Source organism: Mobula hypostoma, chromosome 5 (assembly GCF_963921235.1).
Source record: "Mobula hypostoma chromosome 5, sMobHyp1.1, whole genome shotgun sequence".
NCBI lineage: Eukaryota > Metazoa > Chordata > Chondrichthyes > Myliobatiformes > Myliobatidae > Mobula > Mobula hypostoma.
The window spans coordinates 85,185,301-85,212,001 of NC_086101.1; the positions used below are offsets into that span (position 1 = coordinate 85,185,301).

Sequence of the window (26,701 nt, forward strand, 5' to 3'; positions counted from 1 at the left end):
TCAGAAAACCTGGCTAACATTCTCTGGGCATTATGGCAGGCCTTTCCCTCTCTGACAGTGAGCAATCCCACCAGCGGTCAAAAGGCAATCTCTGCTCTCCAAAATCGATTCAAAGGCAGACAGCTCACACTCACGTTCTGCATTCACCTCGATGTTTCAATCTCCCTTTAAATCGGTGAACAACGGAAGCTTTAATCTAATGATAAACTGGCATCATTCAGTGCCCTTGTGATGCTGGTCTCAGTGGCAGGAGATCCACAAGAAAGCTTTGAAAGGCTTGAAAGGACTTGTGTTCAAGATATTGCAGCTCCTTTTCAGACCAGCAATTAAAATGGCCTTCAAGGAGGAACACAATGATTATAACAGGTCCTTGCCGCTTTGCAGTAAGCATCATTACTGTTTCTGAAGTCAGACAAACAATACAAGTGGGAGGAAGGAGGTGTTTGAAAACTAATCCACAATCCTTCTACTATTGTGGCTCCATTTCTATTAACTCCCATGTAAAAGAGGAGGAATAATCAATTACAATAACCCTAGAATTACCTATAGCTATGTAAAAAATATAACTTTAGCTATAGGTCACCACTGCAGCAACATTCCATACTTACTCTGTTGAATGCTGGTGAAAGGCAGACTTCAAATAATCATGAGACCGTAAGACATAGAAGCAGAGTTAGGCCATTTGGCCTATTGGATGTTCTCGACCATTCGATTGTGGTTGATTTATTTTCCCTCTCAACCCCACTCTCTTGTGTTCATCAGTTAACCTTTGACACCCTTATTAATGAAGGTACTTTCAACCTCTATTTTAAATATACCCAATAACTTGGTCTCCATGGCGATCTGCAACAATGAATTCCAGAGATTCTCCACCCTCTGGCTTGAAAAACTCCTCTTCATGTGTTGTCTTAAAGGAATATTTTTGTAGTCTGAGGCTGCGCCCTCTGGTCCTTGGCTCTCCTGCTATTGGAAATATCCTCTCCATATCAGGGGAGCAGGGAAGGAGAAGATGGCAGCAGGACGCAGCGCGCGCGGCTGCTCCGAAATGATATCGTATTTGTTAAGTTGGGGCTGTGCACAATCCTGATTTGATGGAGACAGACGTGAGAAGCATGGAGGAACATCTGGAGAAATTTCTGAAACGTCTGCTTCGCTGCTGCTGCTACTGTGCGATCGAGAATCTCCGGAGGGGAAGGCCCCAAATCCTCGGCTTTGCCTACTGCCTGTTGCCGGGGCCGGGGTCGAAGCGCTCGGCAGAGATGGTGCTTGAGGTTGGAGGGCTGGTCGGAGGCTCGAAGTTTTCGGACGGACTCAAGAGTCGGCTGTGGTCGGGTGCTTCCAGGGTGCTGCATTAGCAAGTTTGCGGCGCTGGAAGCTCATGGCAGGAAGGAAGTTTTTCTTCTTTCTACCGTCTACGTAAGATGATGGGACTTTCGAGAGACTTTGAGACTTTTTTTTACCGTGCCCATGATCTGTTCTTTATCAAATTACAGTATTGCTTTGCACTGTTGTAACTATATGTTATAATTATGTCGTTTTTGTCAGTTTTTTAGTCCTGGTTTGTCTTGTGTTTCTGTGATATTATTCTGGAGAAACGCTGTATCATTTCTTAATGCATGCATTACTAAATGACAATAAAAGAGGACTGCGTGTCCTCATAATCTAATCTAATCTAATATCCATTCTATCTAGACCTTTTCATATTTGGTAGGTTTCCATGAGATCCCTCCTCATTCTTCTAAGCTCCAGGGAGGATGGGCTCAGAACCATAAAATACTCCCCATACATTAACCCATTCATTCCCGGAATCAATCCATCACTATTCACATTTGGAGAGATCTTTTCCAATGAAAGCAGCAAATAAAGAAACAAGCTGACATTTTGAATTAATGAGGCTTGACACCGGCTGTACAGCTAAAAATCAAGATTAGATGGCAGTTGAGGATCTGGGTGTTGGGCTTTTACCGAGAACAATCAAATCACAAAGGAAAATAGGCCTGCTATGGTTATCTGTGTTATTAAAATAATGATGACATGTATTCTGAGTGTATTGATAAACTGAAATGGTCTTTCTGCTGTCACCTTACCTTCTTCACCAGCCCATTAACAAAATCTACATTAGATTTGTATTCATATGGCACACATGAAGCAAAACCTTCCAAACGACTGGATAGAAATGAAGCAATGGCAATAAAAAATGGGAAGAATAGGTAGCATAGAGAAAAAAATAGGCAAATAATCATATTGCAGGGGCAAAAAGTAGACTTAGAAAGGGAACTGCAGGGCTGCTAACTTTGGAGACAGGAGACATGAATATCAATGGTAGATAAACTGCAGATAATTCTAAAGTCGGTATTGGAAATTGACAGTGGGAGTAATGAATTGAGGATTACAAAGATAGGGCAGAGGCCTTGAAGAGAAATGAAAAGTTAGCAAGATTAAAAGCCTAAGTCATTATTTAACCACGAAGCAGCATGTTTTTTTTAAATTTATTCATTCTTTGTGTTTCAGGTGGTGAGCATCTTGGGAAAGCCTTCAATTACTGCCCACCCACAATTACACTCAAGGCTATGCCACCCTTTTGAACGGCTGCAATGTTTTTGTGAAATAATTTTTAGGGACCCAACAATGATCAAGATATTATGGCCTTAAATGAAGGCTATATTTCCAAGTGAGGATATTGAAAGTTTGATCAGGAAAGAAAAATAGAATGTATGGCAGGCAATGGCAACTGGAACTAAGCAGGTCTCTTAAGGAAGACAGGTTGAAGAAGAGAACTTGAGAAATAAGTTGACAGGGTAAAAGGAACTATGAAATAGCCTTGGATAGTCAGATTACAGAGAATCATAAGATATTCTCTTCACATATTAGGAGAAAAATTTTAGCTAGAGAAAGAGCGGCTCTTCCAAGTGTTAATCAGAGCGTGGAGCCAAGGAATTTGAGCACGGTCCTAAATAAATAAATATTTCTCATCTGTATTCAACAAGGAAGATGTGGAAGATACTGCATTCCAGAAGGTCCAGAGCACATTATTAATAAGAGACAAAAACATGAGAAAATCTACAAATGCTGCAAATCCACACAAAATGCTGAAGGAACTCAGCAGGCCAAGCAACATCTATGGAAAAGAGTAAACAGTCTGACGTTTTGTGCCGAGACTCTTCTTCAGGGCCTTCTTCTGCCGTGCTGAGTTCTCCAGCATTTTGTGTGCATTGCTCATTAATAAGAGATTTGTTAGATGTCATTGAACATACAAGGGTTAAAAAATCCTCAAGGCTGAATGAGATCGACCTCAGGATGTTATGAGGAAGTAAGTAGAGCCCTGAAAAGGAATTTTACACTCACTTATGTGAGATGCCAGAAGACTAGTGGTAACTAAAGTTCTTCCTTCAGTTAAGAACTCAAGCCCTACCGGCTGGAATGGTAGAATCAGTGATAAAAAAAAAAATCATTGAAGAAAATACAAAAGGGATAGATAGAATCTGTGCATTTAGAAAGGCATAGCCAACATGTCTGGCTAAAAACATTCAAAGCACGTTTATTGTCCAAGTACATAACAAAATACCTTGAGATTAATTTTCTTGCAGTCATTTACAAGAAAACAGACAGTAGGCTTTTATGAAATACTATACATAAACAAAGAATAGTAACCAATGTGCAAAAGACAAACTGCAAATAAAAATAATACTGAGAATGATTTATAATGCGTCATTAAAAAGGAGTCTGCAAAGCACAGAGTCAGTTCAGAGTAGTGGTGATTGCCGTCATCCACAGGAGTGGGTACAAAAGCTTAAGGTAACTTGAGTTCAAAGGTGAACTGACTAAATGTATCCAAAATTGGTCTGATGATAAGAGCAAAGGGTAGAGTTAGAAGAATGTTTTGCTGATTGGTAGTCTGTGACTTGTGATGCATGGCATGGTTTGGCAATGGTAAGTTTGCAGCTGGCATGAAAATTGATGATGCTTTGGGTAACCAGGAAGGTTGTCTAAGATGATAGTAAGAAACAGATCAAACAAAAAGTTGGGCACAACTTTGAATTAGATTGAATTTAATCCCAATTGTGAGATGATGCCATTTTGGAGATTACACAAGGGGGAACGACATATAAAGTAAATAAAATAATGGGTGATCAGATGCACCTTGATGATCTGCTGTATAATTACTGAAACTGGTAGACAGTGTGGTAAAGGAGGCATGTGACATGTTTGCCATCATAAATTGTGCATTAGAATATAAAAGCTGGAATATTATATTGTACCTTTAGAAAACACTGGTTACACCATACTTGGAGCACTGTATGGAATTCAGGTTGCCACATATAGGGAGGATGTGCTTGTACGGAAGACAGTGCAGAGGACATTCTTCAGGATAATGGCTACAATAGAAAACTGTAGTTATGGGGAGAGGTTGAATAGGTTGGATTTGTTCTGTCTGGAGCAAATGAGGCTGTCAGAATAGGTAGTGGAAGCAGATACAATCAATATGTTTGAGATATTTAAACAATTGAACAAGACAGAGGAAAGCATGAACCCAATGTGGGCAAATGGAATAAGTATAGAAAGACAAAATTACAGTTTTTAGATGCTTTCTGGTTAACAATGCTCATTCCATAAAATTTCTGATACTAAAGTTACTTGTCACTTACCAGCCTACTTTTCAATCTAGAGGCATCGGCTGATTCATAACTAGCAGTATACCTTCACTAGACTTTGTAAAGGAAGGTTGGGCTGACAAAGATGGAGATGTTTGAACCAAGGACCTTGCCAGAACAATCCCTGCAATAATGTCCTGGGAAAGGAATGGTTGAACTCTAACAGCTAGAACTATATTTGTTTTTTGGGAGTTAACATTCTAATGTGTAGAGTATCTTCCACTTCGTATCCACTTATGTTGGTTTATCAGAACCCGAATCAATCAATTGTTGTCTTGATGTCAAGACCCAATCTTATTACACCCCGACTTCCCTCTCAAACAGCATGAGGCAGATTATTTGATCAACTACATTCCCACAAATCCTTCAAAACCCATAAGCAATGCTTAGCAGCTTGAGCCAGCACATCTCTGGGACATGAGAGGAAACCAGATTATTTGGAGGAAACTCATGCAGGTCATTGTATGTAAAACTCAACAACACAGTCAGCACTCAAGGTGAGGATTATACCCAGATCTCTGAAGTTGTGATGCAGCTCTGCTATTCAACGTGCCAGCACACTCAAAATGCTGGAGGAGCTCAGCAGACCAGGCAGCATTTATGGAAAGGAGTACAGTCAACTTTTCAGGCTCAGACTCAGCCTGAAATGTTGACCGTACTCTTTTCCATAGATGCTGCCTGGCCTGCTGAGCTCCTCCATTATTTTGTGTATGGTGTTTGGATTTCCAGCATCTGCAGATTTTCTCTGGTATTCCAACACACCGCCTGCTTTCAGTACTACAGCTTTGCTGTTGCTTGGTCCTGACCCTCCGGCTTAGGATCGAGATAATGGGTGAACGAGAATTGATCAACATTAGGACACTGGCAGCAGACATTTCAATTAACACAGGCTTATGAAGTGTAGAACAAGGCTAGGCAGCCGGGAAAGCACATATGGAGTTGAATTTAAATGCAACAAAAGTGAAAGCAAGTTTCAGAAACAGGAGAGAATCAGGCAATGTTACACAAGCACCAAGAGGTAGACTGCAACTGAATTCTACTGCATCTGTATGTCAGACGTGTTTCAGAGTGTATCTGTATTCCCAGGTGTATCCACACACCAAGGAGCCCCCACTTATTTGACTTGCACCTGGAGTTTGGTGTGTGTTTGCATATACTGTAAGTGAGCAACTGCAGTGTGATATTAATCCCCTGTGTATGCGTGAAGCCAGAATGCGAACTTCAAGACTTTTCGACGTAGCTCAGAATTTTCTAAGATCTAAGCACTTAATATCAGGCTGTTGGCTGTACAGAGTGCCATATCAACGTTCTTCCAGAAGAAGATGGTACCAACAACCAATGCTAGCAATAGTGACATTCTCCAGGCTGTTCACCAAACTACTTCAATCACATCTTCTTTTTCTTTCAAATGTGGTTTTGCTACTGTTGGAGCCTATGCTCTATATATTGGTGGTATGCTTTCTGGCCGATTGGGCAATCTAGCACTTTGCTTTCTCTAAGGGTTTTCTGTGAGGCTTTGAGTGAAGTATGCAGCCTCGAGGCTAAGAAGCCTGGAGATGGGGCAGAAGTCCATGATCAACTCCATTTATCGCTGATCTCGTTGATTAAAGCACTGAGCAAAATTGAAATCATTGAGGCTTATGCGGAAGGTGAGCGGGTGTTCAGCGCTATCTACCAGCCTCTCATCTCTCCTACCAGATGAAGGTCTATGCCTGTGACAGTCTTGCTCACTGCTTCCAGAGGAAGCTCCCTGCATTCGAATGTCTATCTCTCTTTCGATGTTGTCAAAGGATGGGCCGGAGTTCCGAGTCTTGGACAAGGTTTGTGGCAAATCAATGCAGTTTGTGGATTGGCCTCTGTAGTTCACGTTATTATGTGCTGCTGGTTTCTGATTGCTCCTTTATTTGTTGCTATTTTGGGTGATTCTGTATCAGGGTGGCTATAGTAATAAAAACTGAGCTGAATTGAAATATACCTGGACTCCTGATTTTATATTTTAGACCTGTTCTTTTTTCTCTCGTTCTTTCTCGTTGCATGATTTTTTTTTTGCGCATAGAAGGTTGATTTTTTTTTTCTTTGAATGGGTTCCATGGTTTTCTTTGCCATGTGGCTGTCTGTGGGGAAGACGAATCTCGAGGTTGTATACCGCATACATTATTTGATAATAAATGTACTTTGAATCCCACTCTCACTCCTTAATAGCCCAAATGCATGATTTAGACAGAATAGGCTGAATGTTGCACTGTCAAAACTACTATCTTTTTATTCCTCAAGTTCCAAACTACCAATTTTGATGAAGAACAGTAATTATCACTCAATCATTATGACAAAGACGGATTGCTGAATTATTTCATTGCTAATTAGTCACTATTCTCTTACATTACAAGAGTGCTTACATTCCTCAGATATTCAGTTTACTACAGACTATTGGGTATTGATTGACCTTAGAAATCCTGAAGTCAAGGAAGTATCCATACTAGATCATTTCTTGTTTGGATAAGTATTGAATTTTATGATCTCACAAAAGCAAATAGAAAAGAAAATAAACACAGGATATTGAAATTCTAAGCAGGGTCGGCAGCATCAACTTGAAAGATTAACTCTTTCACTTTCCGCAACATACCTTACAGTATGAGCCCTGATAAAGGGTCATAGCCCAAAATGTTGACTATTTATTCCCCTCCATAAATGCTGCTTGACCTGCTGAGTCCCTGTGGCATTTTGCGTATGTGAGACTATATAGAACAGTCTTTCTTTGCAATGAGCTGGGATGCTCTATATTTGCAATAATCGTTAAAAAGATAAGGAGGATGGTGGATGGATAAAGCCACATATCTAACTAGTGACAAGGTTCAGTTACCATTCAATAAACTTGGGAACAGTGGCCACTATTGGATGTCCTTTCTACCCACTTAATGCAGGTTCAGTGAACTTCATTGTGTAATAGGTGACCTTGGCTAGTGGCCAATACTTCTCACACTGGGTTAGCTCCAGGAACTAGACAAAGTTCTCAGTCTGTTTGACCTTGTTGCGGGGTGAATGATATTACAAATTATGCTACTGAGAACAGCACGTGCCCCACTGCTCCATGCCTACGTAGAACCCTTTTTTTTTCCAAAATTTGAACCTTGTATATATAGACAGGCATTGTAATGTGGAAGGTTAACTTATTGGCTGACTGAAAACTGGTCCGAAAGTCACTTCCACCATACTGGTTAGTGCTGCCTTCTTACTGGTTAGCTCCTGTGTCTTGCAGCACCGGTTTCTGGTCCCGTGCTGCAACACCTGCAATTGGTTTCTGGCCTTCAGGTATATAAAGGTGAACGCACACGCGCTAGTCACTCTCTTGGCCCCAAGCTCATTTCAGGCAGGAGGCCCTGGAGAAACCATATGGAAGGAGTGTTACAGTTAATGGAGGGAGGGGCTTGTGCTTTGGGTGCATACCTAATTTCCTGCTAGTTTAATTGTGTTGTGTTACTTGGGCAGGTTTAATAAGTGAATGCTTAGTGTTATAGTTTCTATAGTTTGAGTGATGTGGATGAGTACTTGTTTGACTTACACTCAGTAAAATGTTTCATTATTTGTTGTGAATAAACAGTGGCTGTATATACCTGCAATCAGTAACTGCTGTTTCACTTACTGAACCCGTGAATCTGCTTCCATATAACAGACATCTGGTTAAAAAACCTTTTACTGAAAACTTCTAAATGTCACTTACATTCTGGCCCAAATATCAAGCTCTTCGTTAATATAACCCTTTGTTTTCTTCGGTTGCAGTCCAAGAGAGTGTCCGCATAAGTAAACACATTCTTCTTCTGGATTTATCAAAGCTGGGTCAACTTCAAAATATGAAAAAAGAATCAGCATCATTCAGGCTTACTAAATATGTTGTTGTACTCCTAGCAGATGTTCACAACTATGTGTGAGACTAATAGAAGACTAATTGAAATACGAGGGGTGATTGATAAGTTCATGGCCTAAGGTAGAAAGAGTCAATTTTAGAAAACCTAACACATTTATTTTTCTACATAGTCTCCTCCCACATGTACACACTTCATCCAGCTGCCGTGGAGCATACGGATCCCTTCTTTGTAGAAGTGGTCCACAGCAGGGGTGATTGATAAGTTTGTGGCCTTAGGTAGAAGGAGATGAGTTATACAGCTCTTGTTACATGTTCTTTGAGTGAAAATGCAGTAAGTTTGAAGTTTCTCCTAATCTCCTCCTACTTTAGGCCACAAACTTATCAATCAACCCTGCTGTGGACCACTTCTGGAGGTCCAAGATATCGCCTTCTACAAAGAAGAGAACCATATGCTCCGTGACCGCTAGACTAAGTGTGTAAATGTAGGAAAAATAAATGTGCTAGGTTTTCTAAAATTCACTCCTTCTACTTTAGGCCACGAACTAATCAATCACCCCTCGTAAAAGCCAATTTCTGTTATTTATATAAAAAAAAACCCTATTCACATCACTCTACAACAACAATTAGTACTTACTTGCTGGTATCAATGTGAAGGTGATTTGACATGAATTGCTACAGCTCTGTTGACCATGATTCTAAAAGCATGTTGAGTAATTATTTACAAGTATGGATTTTAATGGCAATCCAAATATGTCAAAAGGAGAAATTGGTAAGCAGATGGTACTGTTTTAAAATAGACAAGAAATATTTGGTGTCTTGAAGGGGTATTTTCCTCCGCTGTCACTGTGCCAGATCGGCTGTATACATAGCTGTTCTGTCTGTATTAGTGGTCAGATCTAAAGAATTTTAGTTTAATCTGGAAGCCACTTTGAGAATAGCTATTGTCACTGATCAGCTGTGAGAGAAGTGGTGGTGGACAGTCAGGATGGGGGGGGAGGGGGTCTTTAAGCAGAAGTAATAACTTGGTATATTGAAGATGTGCAATCTTCTTGTCTCTTCTGAATCTGCACAGGAAGGTTCTACACCCGAGAACACAGAGCTTGTTCTAAAAGCTGAGGTAGTGTTATACCATGTGTATTCCTGCCTCTGTTGAAGTCTTTTTGAACAGTGGTAAAACATCCCTGATTAGGACAGCCAGATTAATGTGGCAGAAAACATACAATTACCTTTAAATAGTTTTTAAAAACAAACCTTGTGGTCAGCTTTAAATAATAAACAAAAGAGATTCTGCAGATGTTAGCGATCCTAAGGAACACACACTAAATTACGGAGGAACTCAGCAGGTCAGGTAGCATCTATGCAAGGGGAATAAGCGGTCAATGTTCTAGACCAGGACTCTTGATCAGGTTTAAATACTTTTGATAGGATCATCAGACACAGGCTATAGAATATTAGCAACATAATTACACAAACAAAGCAGTTTAATCTGAACTGCTCCATTATTTCACTCTATCAGAGAAATACAGTGCGGCAGGGTGAAAAGGAGGTCTGAGAGTTACACTTCTCACACAGAGGGTGGTAGTTATCAGTTGCTAGAGGAGCTGGCTGAGGCTGATACAACATTCAAAAGGCATTTGAACAGGTGCTTGAAGATCAAGTGTATAGAGTGACAGATGCCTGCTGTAGACATCGTGGATTGGCAGAGAAACTCATTCCGGTCAGCATGGACCAAATGAATTCATTTCAGTGCTTTTTGATTCATTTATTTAGAGATCTAGCACGGAATAGGCCCTTCCAGCCCTTTGAGCCACACTATCCAGCGACCACCAATTTTAATCTAGCCTAACCATGGGACAATTTACAATAGCCAATTAACCTACTAACCGTTACGTCACTGGACTGTGGGAGGAAAGCCCCAGAGCACCCGGGGAAATCCCAGGCATTCCACAGGGAGGGCGTACAGACTCCTTACAGATGACATCGGAATTGAACGTCCCAACATCCCAGGCTGTAACAGCGTCATCCTAACAGCCATGTTATTGTGGCAACAGTATAATGCTGAAAAGGTTCCTCTCTTTCACCAATCATACCCCATCACCTTCTCTGCAACCCAAATTAACTGGTGTCTCTCTCATTTCTGAAGAGCCTTGAACACAACAGACAGCGGATGCTGGAAATCTGGAGCATCTTGGAACACAGAGGAGTTGGAGGGCCTTAGCAGCTACTAAATTCCATAAATTTCCATGGATGCTAGCTGACCCACTATGTTCCTCCAGCTCCTTTGTACATTGTCCTTGAAATGTCAACACCCTTTTCCCCCCGTAGATGCTGCCTGACCTGCTGAATTTTTCAATATTCTCTGTTATTACAATGACGTCAGGGTTGCTAATCTGGATTCAAAAACAGTCCTTACTACTTTACAGCTGTTACTCCTTGTTCAAAAAGGAAAAGGGGAAAAGCCAGATGGCTACTAGGCTTTGAACCTCACATCTGTTGCAAGGAACTTACTGGAAAAATTTGTAAGTACTAAGATTTATTCACTCTTAGAAAGATGGGGTCTGACTAGGACCAGTCAATACGACTGCGCACAGAAAATCCTGCCTCAGTAATCTGACTGAGCATTTTCTGAAATAGTAACTCTGAAATGTGCTGAGGGCAGGGTGGTAGTTATGATATGAGTGGACTTCAGTAAGGCCTTTGACAAGGTCCCTCATGGTAGTCTGGCCCAGGAAGTTACAGCACTGGAAAACTGGCAATTTGGATCCAAATTTGATTTGTGACAGAAAACAGACTGCAAGTGTGTGAAGAGATGGTTTTCTGACTGGAAACCTGCTTGCATTAGGCTCATATCCCTCCATGCCATTATTAATCAAGGAATGTTGCTAGAAACCTTGAAATTCATGATATATATTTATGACTTGAGTGTCAATGTAGGAAGTATAATTTGTAAGTTTGCAAGTGACATGACAATTAATTGTGTTGTACATAGCAAAGAAGGTTGTCTAAGGCAGGATATCAATCACTCAGAGAATTGTGTGGAACAATGGCAAACAGAAAATAATCCGACTGTGCGAGGTGACAGGAAGTAAAATAAGGGTAGAACATGTACTGTAAATGATAAAATAATAATGAACAGAAGAAACATGAGGTACAAGTCCACAGTTCCTTGAAAGAGGCAACATAGGTGGACAGGGTGGAAAACAAGCCATGTGGCATGCTTGCTTTCATTGGGTAGGACATAAAATATATAAGGGAGTTAAGCCATTATGTTGCAACTTTACAATACACTGGTAGGATTGCACTTGAATTATTGGTGCAGCTCTGGCTGCCATATTGTAAGAATGATATGATTGTGCTGGAGAGAGTGCAGAGAAGATTTACCAGGATGTTCAATGGACTGGTTGTCTTGATTTATGAGGTGAGAGAAGATAGCTGGGTTTGTTTTCCCTGGAGCGAAGCTGACCTGATAGAGGTATATAAAATTATAAAAACAAATATGGTACATTATATACCACCCCGCTCTCTCCCCCCCCCCACAAGATGGCGATAGCTAAAACGAGACACAGATTTAAGGTGAGAGAGGAGATTTAGAGAGGACCAGTGGGGAACATTTTGTTACTTCGGGAGGTGTGGATATCTGGGGAACTCTTTGCCAGAGGAGGTGGTGGAATCAGATATAATCGCAACAGTTGAGGAACACTTAGACGGGCACTTGAGCAAGCATACGGACATGATGTGGGTAAATGTGTTGATATAATGGTCATCATGGTCATGCTGGGCCAGAGAGCCTGTCTCTGTGCCCTGAGACTTACATCTCAATGCTAACTACATTCCATGGTCTTACAACAGAAAAACAACAGGAGCCCCTGTCGGCTCCCAACACAACCCCATCAGTTCTATTTCTCTGTAGCCCTGCAACTTTACCTTTGGAGTAACCTGGTTATTTTTATTTTTATTTACAGATACAGTACGATACAGGCTCTTCTGACCCACTGGATTTCCTAGCAGCAACCCACCAACTCAACTCGAGCCTGATCATATTGGCCAAAGACCAATTAACCTACTAAATAGTATGTCTTTGGACTGTGGGAGGTAACCAGAGCACCAAGAGGAAACCACGTGATCACAAGAAGGATGTACAAACTCCTTACAGAGGACATTGGAATGGAACTTTGACGCCCCAACCTGTAATGGCATCACACTAACCACTACACCACCATTACTCCTGATGTTCTCAAGTCAGAGAGCTCTCTGTTTCAATTATGAATTTAGAATAGTTTCTAACATTTCCTCCCACCTCACATGCAAATTCTGTAATATTTGCCAACTAACTGCTTTTTGACTTCAAGATTTAGTTATAACTAACCCAAGACTTGCTTGTTACTATAGCAACCAGTACAGCCACCTTAACCTGAACAGTTTGCAAGTGAGACATATGGCCATGAGTCCTGTTTGAACAAGGCCCACGACGTCTGCAGCCATTCCTCTGCTGGGAAATCAATACCACTACACTCCCAAGTGCTTACATGAATACGTAATTAGCACAATGCTATGACAGAGTTTCGGAGTTCAGAGTTCAATTCCGACGCATTCCGTAAAAAGCTTGCAAGCCTTTCTTGTGAATGTGTGTGCTTCCTTTGGGTGCTCCACTCTCCTCCCACAGTCCAAAGGTGTACCAGTCATTGTAAACTGTCAGATTTCAAGTAGGTAGAGTTGCAAAGAGTGATTTCAGCACATTGGCCATCATAAATTAAAGTAATGAGTACCAGAGTGGAACGTTATGTTGAAGTTGTGCAAGACATCGGCGAGGCCTTATTTGCAGCATTGTGTACAGTTCTGTTTACCTACCTACAGGAAAGATAACAATACGATTGAAAGAGTGCAGAGAAAATTTATAAGGACATTGTCAAGATTTGAGAACCTGAGTTAGAACGTAGGAGAATGAGGGGAGATTTTACAGAGGTATGCACATTTATGAGGGGTATAAAAAGGGTAAATGTAAGCAGTCTTTTTCCACTGAGGTTGGGTGAGACTAGAGGTCATGGATTTAGGGTGAAAAGTGAAATGTTAAAGGGGAACATGAGAGGGAACTTCTTCACTCAGATAGTGATGAGAGTGTGGAACGAACTGCTAGTAGAAGTGGTGAATTTGGGTTTGATTTCAACACTTAAGAGAAATATGGATAGAAATGGATGGGAGGGCTATGGCCTAGGCAGATTAATAGTTTGGCACAGACTAGATGGGCTGAAGGGCCTGTTTCTGTGCTGTAGTATTATATCATTCCATGACAACAAGGAAAACTACAACAGAAGCAAGTTGGGCTCAATGCCACTGGACTGCCAATAAAGGAAAATATACTAGTGGAAGACAAACTTGGCAATATTCAATAAGGACAACAACCACAAACTGCTGTTCAAACATAGAATACCACTCCTGTTACATGGATTTCATTTCACTCTGCTATGTCCTGTTGACCGCAGGATCTCTTAGTTTAATTGTGGTTAGATCATGAAGACACACAGTCCTTTTTTATTGTCATTTAGTAATGCATGCATTAAGAAATATTACAATATTTCCTCCAGTGTGATATCACAAAACACAGGACAGACCAAGACTGAAAAAACTGACAAAACCACATAATTATAACATATAGTTACAACAGTAGCCTCCGAATCAGCTCTCCAACACCGAGTACTGAGCGCCGTCTCTGTCCAAGCGATTTGACCTCAATCTCGGTCGCCAACAGCAGACAAAGCCAGGGATTTTGAGGTCTTCCCTCCAGAAGATTCCCGACCGCGCAGTAACGATAGCAGCGAACGAGCGTTTCAGAAATTCCTCCAGATGTTCCTCTGTGCTTTCACGTCCGTCTCTATCAAATCAGAGTTGTCCACAGCCCCTACTTAACTGACACGATATCAGTTTTCACCGGAGGGCTGCGCACGCGCGGCGCGCTGCTCTCTCTCCTCCTGCCGTTACACATCTCTTTCTCTCTCTCTGCTTCCACCTCCCCTCCAAATTAATTTATTTTTTCTTTTCGATCTTACTTTCTAACTACCAGTTTCTTAAACTATTCAATTATTGAAACTGCCCTGCTACTTTTATAGATTTAGCTTCACATAATCAGCCTTGTTAACATTCTCACAGAATGAGCTACTCTTTGAATGAGATCTTCAGACGAATTGTCTAGCATTTTGTGTAAAACCTGTTTCATTCAAGAACATCATCTTCTGAATATTTCAATCCTTCCATTGTGTTCTTCATCTCACAATCAGTGTATTGTTCCAATTTACCTTGTTTGAACACTATACTTTGTTAGCATGTTCCTGGTGGAATTCATGGCCTGCCCTATTCAAGGTCATCAGTCAGTTTCAGACTTAACTGGGATCTAAATTAGTGCCAATCACAAACATGAGAAAGTCTGCAGATGCTGGAAATCTAAAGCAACACATACACAAAACACTGAAGGAACTCAACAGATCAAGGAGGATCTAAGGAAAAGAATAAACAGTCAATGTTTCAGGCCAGGACCCTTCTTCAAGACTAAAGAAGGGAGGAGATGCCTGAATAAAAAGGTGGGGGGAGGGGAAAGAGGCTAGCAGGAAGGGAATAGTTGAAGTCAGGTGGGTGGGAAAGGTCAAGGGCTGAAGGAGGAATCTGATAGGAGAGGAGAGGGGACTGTAGGAGAAAGGGAAGGAGAAGGGGCACCGGGGGGGGGGGAGTAGTGGGCACGTGAGAAGAAGTAAAAGATCAGATTGGGGAATAGAGGAAGGATGAGGGCATTTGTTCATCAGAAGGAGAAATCGATATTCATGCCATCAGGTTGGACAGTACTCAGACAGAATATAAGATGTTGCTCCTCCACCCCGAAGGTAGCCTCATCTTGGCACAAGAGGAGGCAAATTAAGTGTTCTAGCTTTGACATTCTGCAGCTATTATATATAATGATGTTTCAACAGGGTCTTTGCAGATAGCTGTGTTTTCTTGTTAACTGATCACCATCTTGTTTCTCAATTCTACAGCACTTTTAAAGAACTAATGCACATTGTGTTTGCTTTAAAAATCTTCTCAACACTGGTTCATCAAAGCAACAATACTCTAACTGTTACACAAAAGAACATTCAAAATAAACTGATATATTTGAAACATTTCACTCTTTGTTACTTAAAATCTTCCTTGAGTCTGTTGCTCATTAAATTCAACCACTTCACATCAAATGAAACTGTTGCATATTTTTATACCACTGAATATCCTTTCAAGGATAATGAATATTAAACACTTCCACCTGAAAAGGGAATGAAACCAATCGTTAGGAACTGGGCATTGCAAACTGGAAGGTAACACACATGTATGCACGCTAGATATTTAACATTGCTACCTTATCCAGGCTTCCATTGTTTTTCTCAATTATAAATCATCATGGCAGCTGAATCGATATGGCAGTGAAATCGATATCATTAAAAGGGCTTTCAGATGCACCGATATGACACTTAATTCAATTTTTCTACGTATATCAATTATTCTGATTCTGTTGAAAATACTGCCATAATCATTTGACTCACACTACCCGACATTAAAAGAAATGCAATAAATCTTGCTGGTTGGGTTAGGGATTCAGCTTTCTTTTCAACTCAGAATACATGGATTATTCTCCCTGTCCATCACTTTTAATCTACTAGAAATAGCAAACGCATCACAAAGATTTTTTTCAGTACAGCACACCCAGGCACAATTTGTTAAATATTAAGTAGTAAAACTTGGTAAATAATTGATGGATGTTTTAAAAATACTAAAAAATAGTCTGATATTTCGCAAGAAATTTGTAAACATGATGAAGTTCATTATGACTGTGCATGATAAAGATTATCAGTGATGACCAGCAAAAAACTGATCTGATTTTCCAAGGGACTCATTCCAGCCATCTGGTTGAAGAAACTTCCTCAGTACCTAGTTCAAAATGAAAGCGACTACAATAAAAGACAAAATGATGTAGTTGGGAAACAATTATGCAAGTGAGCCACACTGGGGGAAGGTACTTTACATAGACACAAGAGGTAATGCAGATGCTGTGAATCTACAGGAATACACACAATGCACTGGCGGCACTCAGCAGGTCAGGCAGCACCTACCGAGGGAATGAACAGGCAACATCTTGGGCCAAGAAGCTTTTGTCCTGGTGTTTTACATATGCCTGAGAGGCTGCACGTGGGGATGCTGAGTTGCCAGAGGAGGGTTAAAGTGGAAAGTGAAACCAAGGATTAACACCAGAAGCAGGGAGCCATTTCTAAACTGCAAACCTCCACACATCACAGGACTAGGTCAAATTTGCATGCATACAAATCCTTAGGAAAAGAAGATTGTCAATTTCATCACATTCCTCAAACAATATAAACGTGGGTTTTGTAATTTGACTTTGACTCAGTGGGTTTGACAATCCTGGAACTCACTGGGTTCCTAACTACTTGAAGCTACCTTTTAACTTGCTTGTATAAGTGACTTCTATTACAACTTTACTCATTAAAGATTATTTTTCAACCATCTGAGATGCTTAAATGGGCCACAGTTTGACAACTTACCCTAGCCTCTGTATCCATAATACAGAATTAGCTACTAGCTGGCAAATAATCTTTTGCAAACCCCCTGGTGCTTGTATCTTTTTCTGGAAATGTTATGCCAACTTTATAATGCCTTCTTAGTCCTTGATGGACAGAAAACACAGGAGCAACACATAAACTGCTGGAAGAACTCAGCAGACCAGGCAGCATCTATGTGTAACAGCCTTTGCCCCACTGACTCCCGTTGCCTAGGGTGAATAGCCATCGACCCCGCCAAACAATGCAAATGCTTTGGTGTGGATAAGGTGTGAGTCCAGAACATGACTTCCATTGGCTAACAAATGAATACAGTTTCCATTATCACATTGTATAACCCAAACATTGCTGTTACAGAGAATCCCTTGCTCAGCAGTTAACAGTATGAGAAGCCATTTTAATATAACACCTCAGAGAAGCCATTTTGGTAATAAGCAATTAACAGTTAACAGTCCATCTAGTATTACTGAGAGCCCTACATTCCCCACCCCCACCGAAATAACTCATGCCCTCATGACGTTCAGATAATTCGCCATTCCTTCCTGCAGAACACACAACCCAATCCAAGTGCAGAAAGCAGTGATCTGACTCCCCAAAACAGTAGAGATCACACCTTGTTCCCTGGGTGCTACGTAGGCCAACCTCTCTGGGGGTTTTTGACTCCTTTGAGGCCTACGTACCCCCTCGTCTACCCCTTCTGCCTCGGATACTGCAAGGGACTCTTTGAAACTACGAGGTGAACACTCCCCCAAGCGGTCACCCAAGTCCCTCTGCACCTCGGAACCCTCTATCTCTGGTTCAGGCCCTACATCCTCTCCTTCAGTGCCCTGCGGTACCACAGACTGCCCTTCACTAGCCCTTTCAACCTAGTGGGAAAAAGGCCAGGAGTCTCTTCCTCCATCCTGGGAGCATCAGCGAATGGCAGAATGTACCAACCATCCCAGTCATCATCCTCCAAATCAGTATCCCTCACAGGGGCTGGGCTCGGGCCCATCTCTCTCAGGGTAGGCACGTCCTCCACCCTGCAGGGACGCAGAGTCCTGATACTGGGTGCAGCCACCTTGTCAGGCTCCTGCTCTACCTGCACATCTTGCCCCAGGGGCAACAGGTGATTCCGATGGGGAATCTTAACAGGCCCCTTTCCATCCTCAAGTCGTACCCGGAAAACCAGCCGGTTTAGCATCTGACGCTCCACCACATAGGGCGTGGCTGCCTAACGATCAGCCAGTTTGTGTTTTCTCGGTAATTCCAGATTCCTGATGAGTACTCGGTCTCCCGGCAGGAGTAGAGAGAACTTTACTTTCTGGTCGTACCTCCTCTTATTTCCCCGATTCTGCCAGGCGGCAGCCTCCCCGGCCAACTCGTAGGCTCTTTTCAGCTCTTGCCTCATATCAGACACATACTTCAAGTAAGGCTTCGGCGACACCTCACCCGCATCAGTCCCGAAACAAAGGTCAATGGGTAACCTTGCCTCGCGTCCAAACATAACATAATGGGGCGAGTAACTAGTAACTTCATTGCGTGTACAGTTGTAACAGAGAACAAGATGCCCAATATGTTGACTCCAATGATTCTTTTTGCTGATCTCCAGAGTCCCGAGCATGTCTGATAGCGTCTGATTGAACCTTTCCGGCTGGGGATCACCCTGTGGATGATGATAGGATGTGGTCCTCGATTTCTCAACCCCCAGCATGCCCAGTAACTCATAAATGAGTTTGCTCTCAAAGTCTTGTCCCTGGTCACTACGTATCCGCCGAGGAAGACCATAATGAACAAAATACATTATGGAGGAGGAAAGAGAAGATGGCGGCGCAACGCAGTGCGTGTAGCCTCTCCGGCGAATGATATCGTATTTGTAAGTAGGATGCCGTGCACAATTCTGATTTGATGGAGACAGCTGTGACAGCATGGAGGAACATCTGGAGTAACTTCTGAAATGCCCGGTTCGCTGCCGCTGCTACTGTGCGATCGAGAATCTCCGGAGGGAAGGCCCCAAAATCTTCGGCTTTTCCTGCTGTTGGCGACTGGGGCTGGGGTCGAAGCGTTCGGCAGAGATGATGCTCAGTACTCGGTGTCAGAGGGCTGGTCAGAGCTTGAAGTTTTCAGACGACTCAAGAGTCGGACTGTGGTCGGGTATGGCAGGGAAAGTTTTCTTCCTTCTTCCGTCTGCGTGAGATGTAGGACTTTCGAGAGACTTTGAACTTTTTACCATGCTCATGGCCTGTTCTTTATCAAGTTAGGATGTTGCTTGAACTGTTGTAATTATATGTTATAATTATGTGGTTTTTGTCAGTTTTTCAGTCTTGGTCTGGACTGTGTTTCTGTGATATCACACCGGAGGAATATTGCATCATTTCTTAATGCATGCATTACTAAATGACAATAAAAGACGACAGCGTGTCCTCATAATCTAATTTAATCTAATCTAAGTATTTCTCCCATAGCACTTTTGCCACTGTAGTCGCCCTTTGATCCTTGGTAGGAAAAGTTTGAGCATACCTGGTGTAGTGATCCATGATGAACAAGACATTTGCCATGTTGCTGGCATTGGGTTTTATGGACAGGAAACTCATACATACCAGGTCCAAAGGCCTCACACTCTGCAAATGGGACAAGGGGCAAACTGCCTGAGCAGCGTCTTCCGTCGTATGCAACGAATGCAGGACTTGCAGTACTCTTCAACCTCCGTCCTCATTCAGGGCCAGTAAAACCGATCCTTGAGCAATTCATAGGTCTTTTCCACCCCCAGATGTCCAGAGTCATCATGGAGGGACTTCAACACAACCTTCCGATACTTCTCCGGCAGGACCAGCTGCCAACACCGAGGTCGGTCCGGGGGTGACATTACCCGGTATAACATTTGGTTCTTCAACCTCAACCAATGCCATTCTTTCAGTAACAGGGACACAGGACCGTGCTTAGCCTTCTCCACCCATATCACATCCCCCTCTTCCACGGCATGCCAGACCGGGCCTATGTCTTGGTCATCTTGCTGCGCGGCGGCCACATCCCCAGGGCTTAACCCTGGCAGCTGCATGGTCTTCAGAGCAGACATATCACAGTGCACCAGGGGCAGAGCATCATCAGATGCCCCCAATGAGCCCACTGCTCGATCTGGCCTCTACTTCTCCTCAGCCTGCAGGGGTGATAGCAAACTGGCACATCGCCTTCACCCCGGATGCGGGAACACTATCCCACTCCTCGTTCTTCCCCAGCTCCTCATGCCCCCGTCGGAACACAGCATCCGCGTCGACATTCCGGCTCCCCGGCCGGTATTTCAGGCTGAAATCGTATGAAGACAAAGCTGCCAACCACCAATGGCCTGTGGCATCCAGTTTCGCCGAGGTCAAGATGTAAGTCAGCGGGTTGTTGTCCGTCCTCACCTCAAACTTGGCCCTGTAGAGATCATCACTCAGCTTATCCACCACCGCCCATTTCAACGTCAGGAACTCCAACTTGTGAGTGGGATAGTTTCTCTCTGAAGGTGACAAACTCCAGCTGACAAACGCTACAGGCCTCAGGCCAGCGCCCTGATCCTGATATAGAATGACCCCTAACCCCTCATGACTGGCGTCTGTGTGTAGCACATAAGGCAATCGGGTGTCTGCAAAAGACAGCACTGGCACCTGAGTCAGCATCTCCTTCAGTAACTGGAAAGCCGCTTTACACTTGCCATCCCATCTCTGTGCAAAGGGCTCTGATGGGTTCAAATATTCTCCCACTTCCCGTCCTTTCCCCCCTTTCCCCCTCTGTCCCAGGTGAGGGTAGCCACGCAGAAGCTGGTTCAAGGGATGACTCACCTTGGCATAGCCCTTCACGAATCTCCAATAGTACCCACAGAACCCTAGGAACGAGCGCAGAGTACTCAAGGTCCGGGGCCTCGGACAGGTGGTCACTGCTTCGATCTTAGCCGGGTCTGTCACTACACCATTCCTCAAGACAATGTGTCCAACATAGCTAACAAACATCTGGCAGAACTGGCACTAGTCCAGTGAAAGCTTCACCCCTTCCTGCTTCAGCCGGGTGAGAACCTTCATTAGCTTCACTTCGTGTTCTTCCAAGGTGGATCCAAATACTATGAGGTCATCCAAATATACCAGCACTTCGAGCAGGTTCATATCCACCAGTGTCTTCTCCATGACTCTCTGGAAGGTGGCAGGGGCCTCCGATATGCCCTAGGGCATCCGTTCGAACTGGTAAAAGCCCGAAGGGCAAATGAAAGCTGTCTTCTCCTTATTGGCCTCGCTCATCGGGATCTGGTAATACCCCCTCCTCAAACCCAGCACGCTAAACCACTTTGCCCCACTCAGACAGGCCAGGGGACCGTGTACTGATCTGGGACTGTGCGCCTGTTCAGTGTTCTATAGTCCACACACATACAAACCTTCCCATTCTTCTTCTGGGCCACTACGATAGGAGACGCATATGAGCTTCAGGACTCCGTGATGATCCCAGCCACCTTCAACTTGCCCAAATGCTGCCGCATGTCTTCCACATCTGCAGGGGCCAGTCGCTGTGATCGTTCTCTAAACGGAGTATCCTCAGTCACCCATATGGTGTGGCGAGTGCCCCTGGAACAACCCACATCAAACTCATCAAAGGGAAAAACATCTGTCATCGTCAACATCTTCTCCACCAGCCTCTGCTTCCAACCCTCCGGTACAGGTGATGCCCCAAAGTTAAAAGCTTCAGCAGTCAACTTAGGCCTTTTTCCCAACTGCTCTCCCCCAACTGGCCTCATGGGGGCACTATGTATCACCGTCACCGGGAGCAAATGCGCCAGAGGCATCCCTCGCTTAAAGGTGACCTCCCGTGCAGTAGTGCTCCTGACGATCACCACTAGCCTGCGTGCCTGCACCACCGAGGGCTTTTGCAACTCGGGTCTCACCAGCACCCCAGCAGGGAATCTCGACTCCCTTTCGAGATCTTCCAGGCTATCCACTAAAAGAGCTTCACCCTCAGGCACTCCCGGGGAATCTAGGGATCATCTGGTCCAGGAACACCACTGGGATTATGATACGGGCCCAGCAGAGATTGCACTTCCTGAGGAAGCTTAAACAAGCATCACTCCTCACTAACATCTTAACTGCATTCTACAGAGGCGTGGTTGAGAGTGTGCTGACCTTTTGCATCACAACCTGGTACTCCAGCTGCAGTGTTGTTGACAAAAAAGCCGTGCAGAGGGTGGTTAGGGGAGCAGAGAAGGTGTCCAAGACCTCTTCCAGAGTCGATGCCTCCAGAAGACACGGTACATTATTAAAGACCCCTCACGCCCTCTCCATGAACTGTTTGTTCTTCTGCCATCAGGCAAACATTACAGGAGCATCAAAACTAAAACCACAAGGCTACGAAACAGCTTCCTCCCACAGGCAGTCAGACTGCTAAATAGCTGCTCTACCTGACTCTGCTTTGGACACTTTTAACTTGCACTGTGCACTTATAACTGATTTAACTGACATGTGGCTGTTGTGTTTTACTATTTATTGTTATGTTTATCATTTAGTGTTGCGTTTGTTATGTTATGATTGCACTGCCCCTGAGGAACGCTGTCTCATTCTGTCCTGCAGAGCTAATGTATGGTTAGAATGACAAAAAAGTTTTTTGAATCTTGAATCTTACTTCACCCGGCCGCACCACCCTAGGCACACCACACAGTGCCTCATTCACATGTCGCGTCCGGCCCAGGGCTACCCCACGCTTCCTCAAAAGCAGCTCGGAACACTGGGTGCACTAACAGGGTCTCCAAAAAGTCTTCACCCACTTTCTCCTTGCAGGCTTCCAGGAGTCCCCGCACAATAGGGGTGTTGGTCCCCACCACAACTGACACAGCCCCAGTCTCACCGGGGTCTGGGCACACCAGTACCAGGGCTTCATGAGCCTCAGACACCCCCACCTCAGCTTCCAGGAACTCCAGTTTCACAGACAAATAGCCATCGTACGGGTAATCACCATCACTGTTGCCCCAAATCTCCAGTTACTGAAAGGTGTCAGCAGTAAATGCGCCAGATACTGATTGTAGAACGACTGGTACAGTAATGTGACCTGCGACCCCGTGTCAAGCTTTTACATCTATCCCCTCTATTCGTATCGACACACTGGATTGGGGCCCCCCCAATCCTTTTGGGATAGGGTCTTTTCCTCTCGAGGGTCCCGCGGCACATTGTTGGGAATGTATTTTCCCAGAGGCTCCAGTTCCCCTACTGAGTCTCCTCTAAGTTTCCTGACCTCGCTTCCTGCTGGGACACCCGGGGACTCTCCCTCCGAGGGGTTCCCTGCTGTTCACATTCCCGCCTGAAGTGCCCCTCTTCCCCACAGTTATAGCACACGCCTCGCCTCGCAGGACCCCAGCCTCCGCCTGCCTCAGTGCTGTCCGGCCCTTCTGGGAGGGACCTTTTCCGCTAGTCCCCTCCCATGGAGGGTCCCCACCTGCCGCGACCCCCTTATGTGTCTCCCGCATGGAGCTGGCCCCAGTCATTTCACCACAAGGGGCTACTACCAAGGACTGTACCTTGTTAACGGAGCCCTCTTCCGCTTCCAATTCGTCCTCCTCCTCCCTGACCTCTCTGAGCAACTGAACAAAAGACCGGGGGCGGTGGGGGAACACGTTCTACGAGACTGCCGGAGGCTCTTAGCGATCGCATCATGTCTCTGCGCATCCCTGACTACCTGGTCGATCCTTATCCGATCCACCTCAGCTGCCGAAATGATCCCCCCGGCGCCTCAATCAATTTAGCCTACGGTCAAGTCGGAGAAGATACTCAGAAAGCTTTTCCCCTTTCTCCTGGCGCAGATTCTGAATCCCCCCCCTAAAAGCTCCACCGGGCTTCCAGTAAGCCCAAACGCCTCCTCTAGGGCGACGAGACACTCCTTCCAAGAAGCCAGGGGGTGATTAACTCTCAGCCCTGTCACCACCTCAGCTGCTGCCCCTCTCAAACAGTCCCCCAATCTTTGCCACTTCTCCTCCTCAGAACACTGCCACTCACCTAGCAGCTGAGAGGTATATTCTATCCAGGACTCGTAATCATCCTCCTCCTCGGGGATGGGTACCCACCCTGAGAATATTCTTAACTTCTGTCGCAGACCCAGCGCCCTGTTCACCAAAGAGTTCATGGCTGAGGCCAAATCAGAGCCCACCTCTTCCATGGGGAATGAGAACTAATTACATCCTTCAAATCTGACCACTCCCTTCCTTCATCCCTCAAAAACGATTGGACCCACTTGCTAAAATCTCCACCCCTAGCTTCAGGCAACTCCTCTGGTGTCTCTTCAACCCCGTCCTCCATGACAGCATGCACGCCCCATGGCCCCGCCTCACCTACGTCACCGATAGACGGGGCAGTCCCATATCCTTGACGTCAGCACCCGTCTGTACCAGCACAGAGACTGAGTCCCCCGTTTTACCAATCTTTCTGCTTACAATCTCAAACTTACCGATAGCTCTGACCGTACTCAAACATCGAATTAACACATCATCTGATGTACATATATTCACCCCACTTAATACACAGGCATGAGAACCGGGACATCCTTGATCTCACACCAAAGTTCAATCTTATCCGTGTCCATCCCTTTTAATTTAACCCGGGCGACTTACCCCTTATCCTGGCAGAATTCAAATCCATGGGACAAGCCCCCAAATGTAACGGCCTTTGCCCCACTGACTCCCGTTGCCTAGGGTGAATGCCCATCGAGCCCGCCAAACAATGCAAATGCTTTGGTGCAGATAAGGTGTGAATCGCCCAATGATCAGCCATGACACAAATATGAAATAATATACAAAGTGCGAGTAAAGAATTATACTTTATAGCAAATTTTGGTGATGAGTTAGTAGCAACAACTAAAAGAAAAGGCGCCAAATAAGTAACTTATTAGTCTTGTGCACATAATATTTTAATACGTTGGAGCTCACGCCTCCGATTCCATCCACAAAGTCCTTCTGAGATTCCGGCCACCCTCCGAACCCCCAAGGTCCGGTATCCACCGCACTGGAACCGTTGTCTGTTCCTCACATGTTCGTCCTCTCTGCTCGCCTCCCGAAAAAGCCCGCGCTCCTCAACTCAGCACACATATACAAGATAACAGAACATGACTTCCATTGGCTAACAAATGAATACAGTTTCCATTAGTTAGTCTCATGAGACCATGAATTTGCACCTTGGAAGGTTTCCAGGGCGCAGGCCTGGGCAAGGTTGTATGGAAGACCAGCAACTGCCCATGGTGCAAGTCTCCCCTCTCCACGACACCAATGTTGTCCAAGGGAAGAGCATTAGGGTCCATACAACTTGGCACCGGTGTCTTCGCAGAGCAATGTGTGGTTAAGTGCCTTGCTGAAGGACACACACGCTGCCTCAGCCAAGGCCTGAACTAGTGACCTTCAAATCACTAGACCAATGCCTGAACCACTTGGCCATGCGCCAACAGTTTCCGTTATCACATTGTATAACCCAAACATTGCTGTTACAGAGAACTCCTTGCTCAGCAGTTAACAGTACGAGAAGCCATTTTAATATAACACCTCAGAGAAGCCATTTTGGTAATAAGCAATTAACAGTTAACAGTCTGTGCGGTATTATTGAGAGCCTTACATGTGGAAGAGGGTAAACTTTCGGCATTTTGGGCTGAAATCCTTCATCAGGACATCATTGTTTACTTTTTTCCATAGATGCTGCCTGGCCTGCTGAGTTCCTCCAGCATTTCGCATGTGTTGCTTGGATTTCCAGTATCTGCAGATTTTCTCTTGTTTCTGATAGGAGCATAGGAGGTTCATTCACTGATCTTGCAAGGTCTTCCTATTGAATGGAAGTAATAATAGACTGCCAACGCACTGTTCTGCTTGTATGGCTTATATTTCAGTTCCCTTTCAGAAAGAACAGTTCACCTTACGCTCGTGCACTGAGCATGTTAAAAGAAGGATAATTATTTCCATGTGGTGAGAACCAAGGCCAGGTGAGGTGGAGAGGATTTTAGAAGGAAATGGATATTAGCATGGGTTGGGGTTTGTTCCCTTACCCCTTCTGGTTTCATCCACCCACTTCACACACTGGTTACTCTCCCTCCTCCCCCACGTCTGCTTCCATCTATTGCTCGCTATCGCACCTCTTTATCAGAAATCAGATCCTCAGAGATTCCATCTTTCTCTCATCCCACCTTTCCTAAACACCTCAACCCTCCCTGCTGCTGAGACACGACAAACCACCTTCCCCCCTCTGATCCTAGTTCTCTTCCATTTTCACACTTCCCTTTAACCTTCCCCTCTCTGAGGCAGAAAGTTCTGTCCTCAGCAAGGGCCTCACCTTTGACCCCCTGCGGGCACACCTCAGTGAGTTCCACGCCCGCCATGACGCTGAGCTCTTCCTCTGCCGCCTCCTTCTCTGAGCCTATTTCTTTCGCAAAGTCTCTTCAGCACACACCGATAACCCCCTTCTTCCGTCTTCAACCCCCCCCTCCTCTTTCTGGACACCCCGCCCTGGTCTTCTGCCTGCTCTGGATGTTTCCATTGATAACTGCCAATCAGACATCAACCATCTCAACTTCAACACTCCTCTCTCCAATTCTAACCTCATTCCTTTCGAACGCACTCCTCTCCGCTCTCTCCGCAC

General features: G+C 44.4%; 1 protein-coding gene across 4 annotated transcripts in view; it reads right to left on the minus strand.

The window, feature by feature from the left end:
- Positions 1-26,701, minus strand: part of kynu (kynureninase) — a 297,370-nt gene that overhangs the window by 177,787 nt on the left and 92,882 nt on the right. For all 4 annotated transcript variants that reach the window (XM_063048624.1, XM_063048626.1, XM_063048623.1 and 1 more), the window contains exon 3: positions 8,371-8,491. In XM_063048624.1, the coding sequence (XP_062904694.1) occupies positions 8,371-8,491 (121 nt within the window). The remainder of the gene's footprint in view (positions 1-8,370; positions 8,492-26,701) is intronic.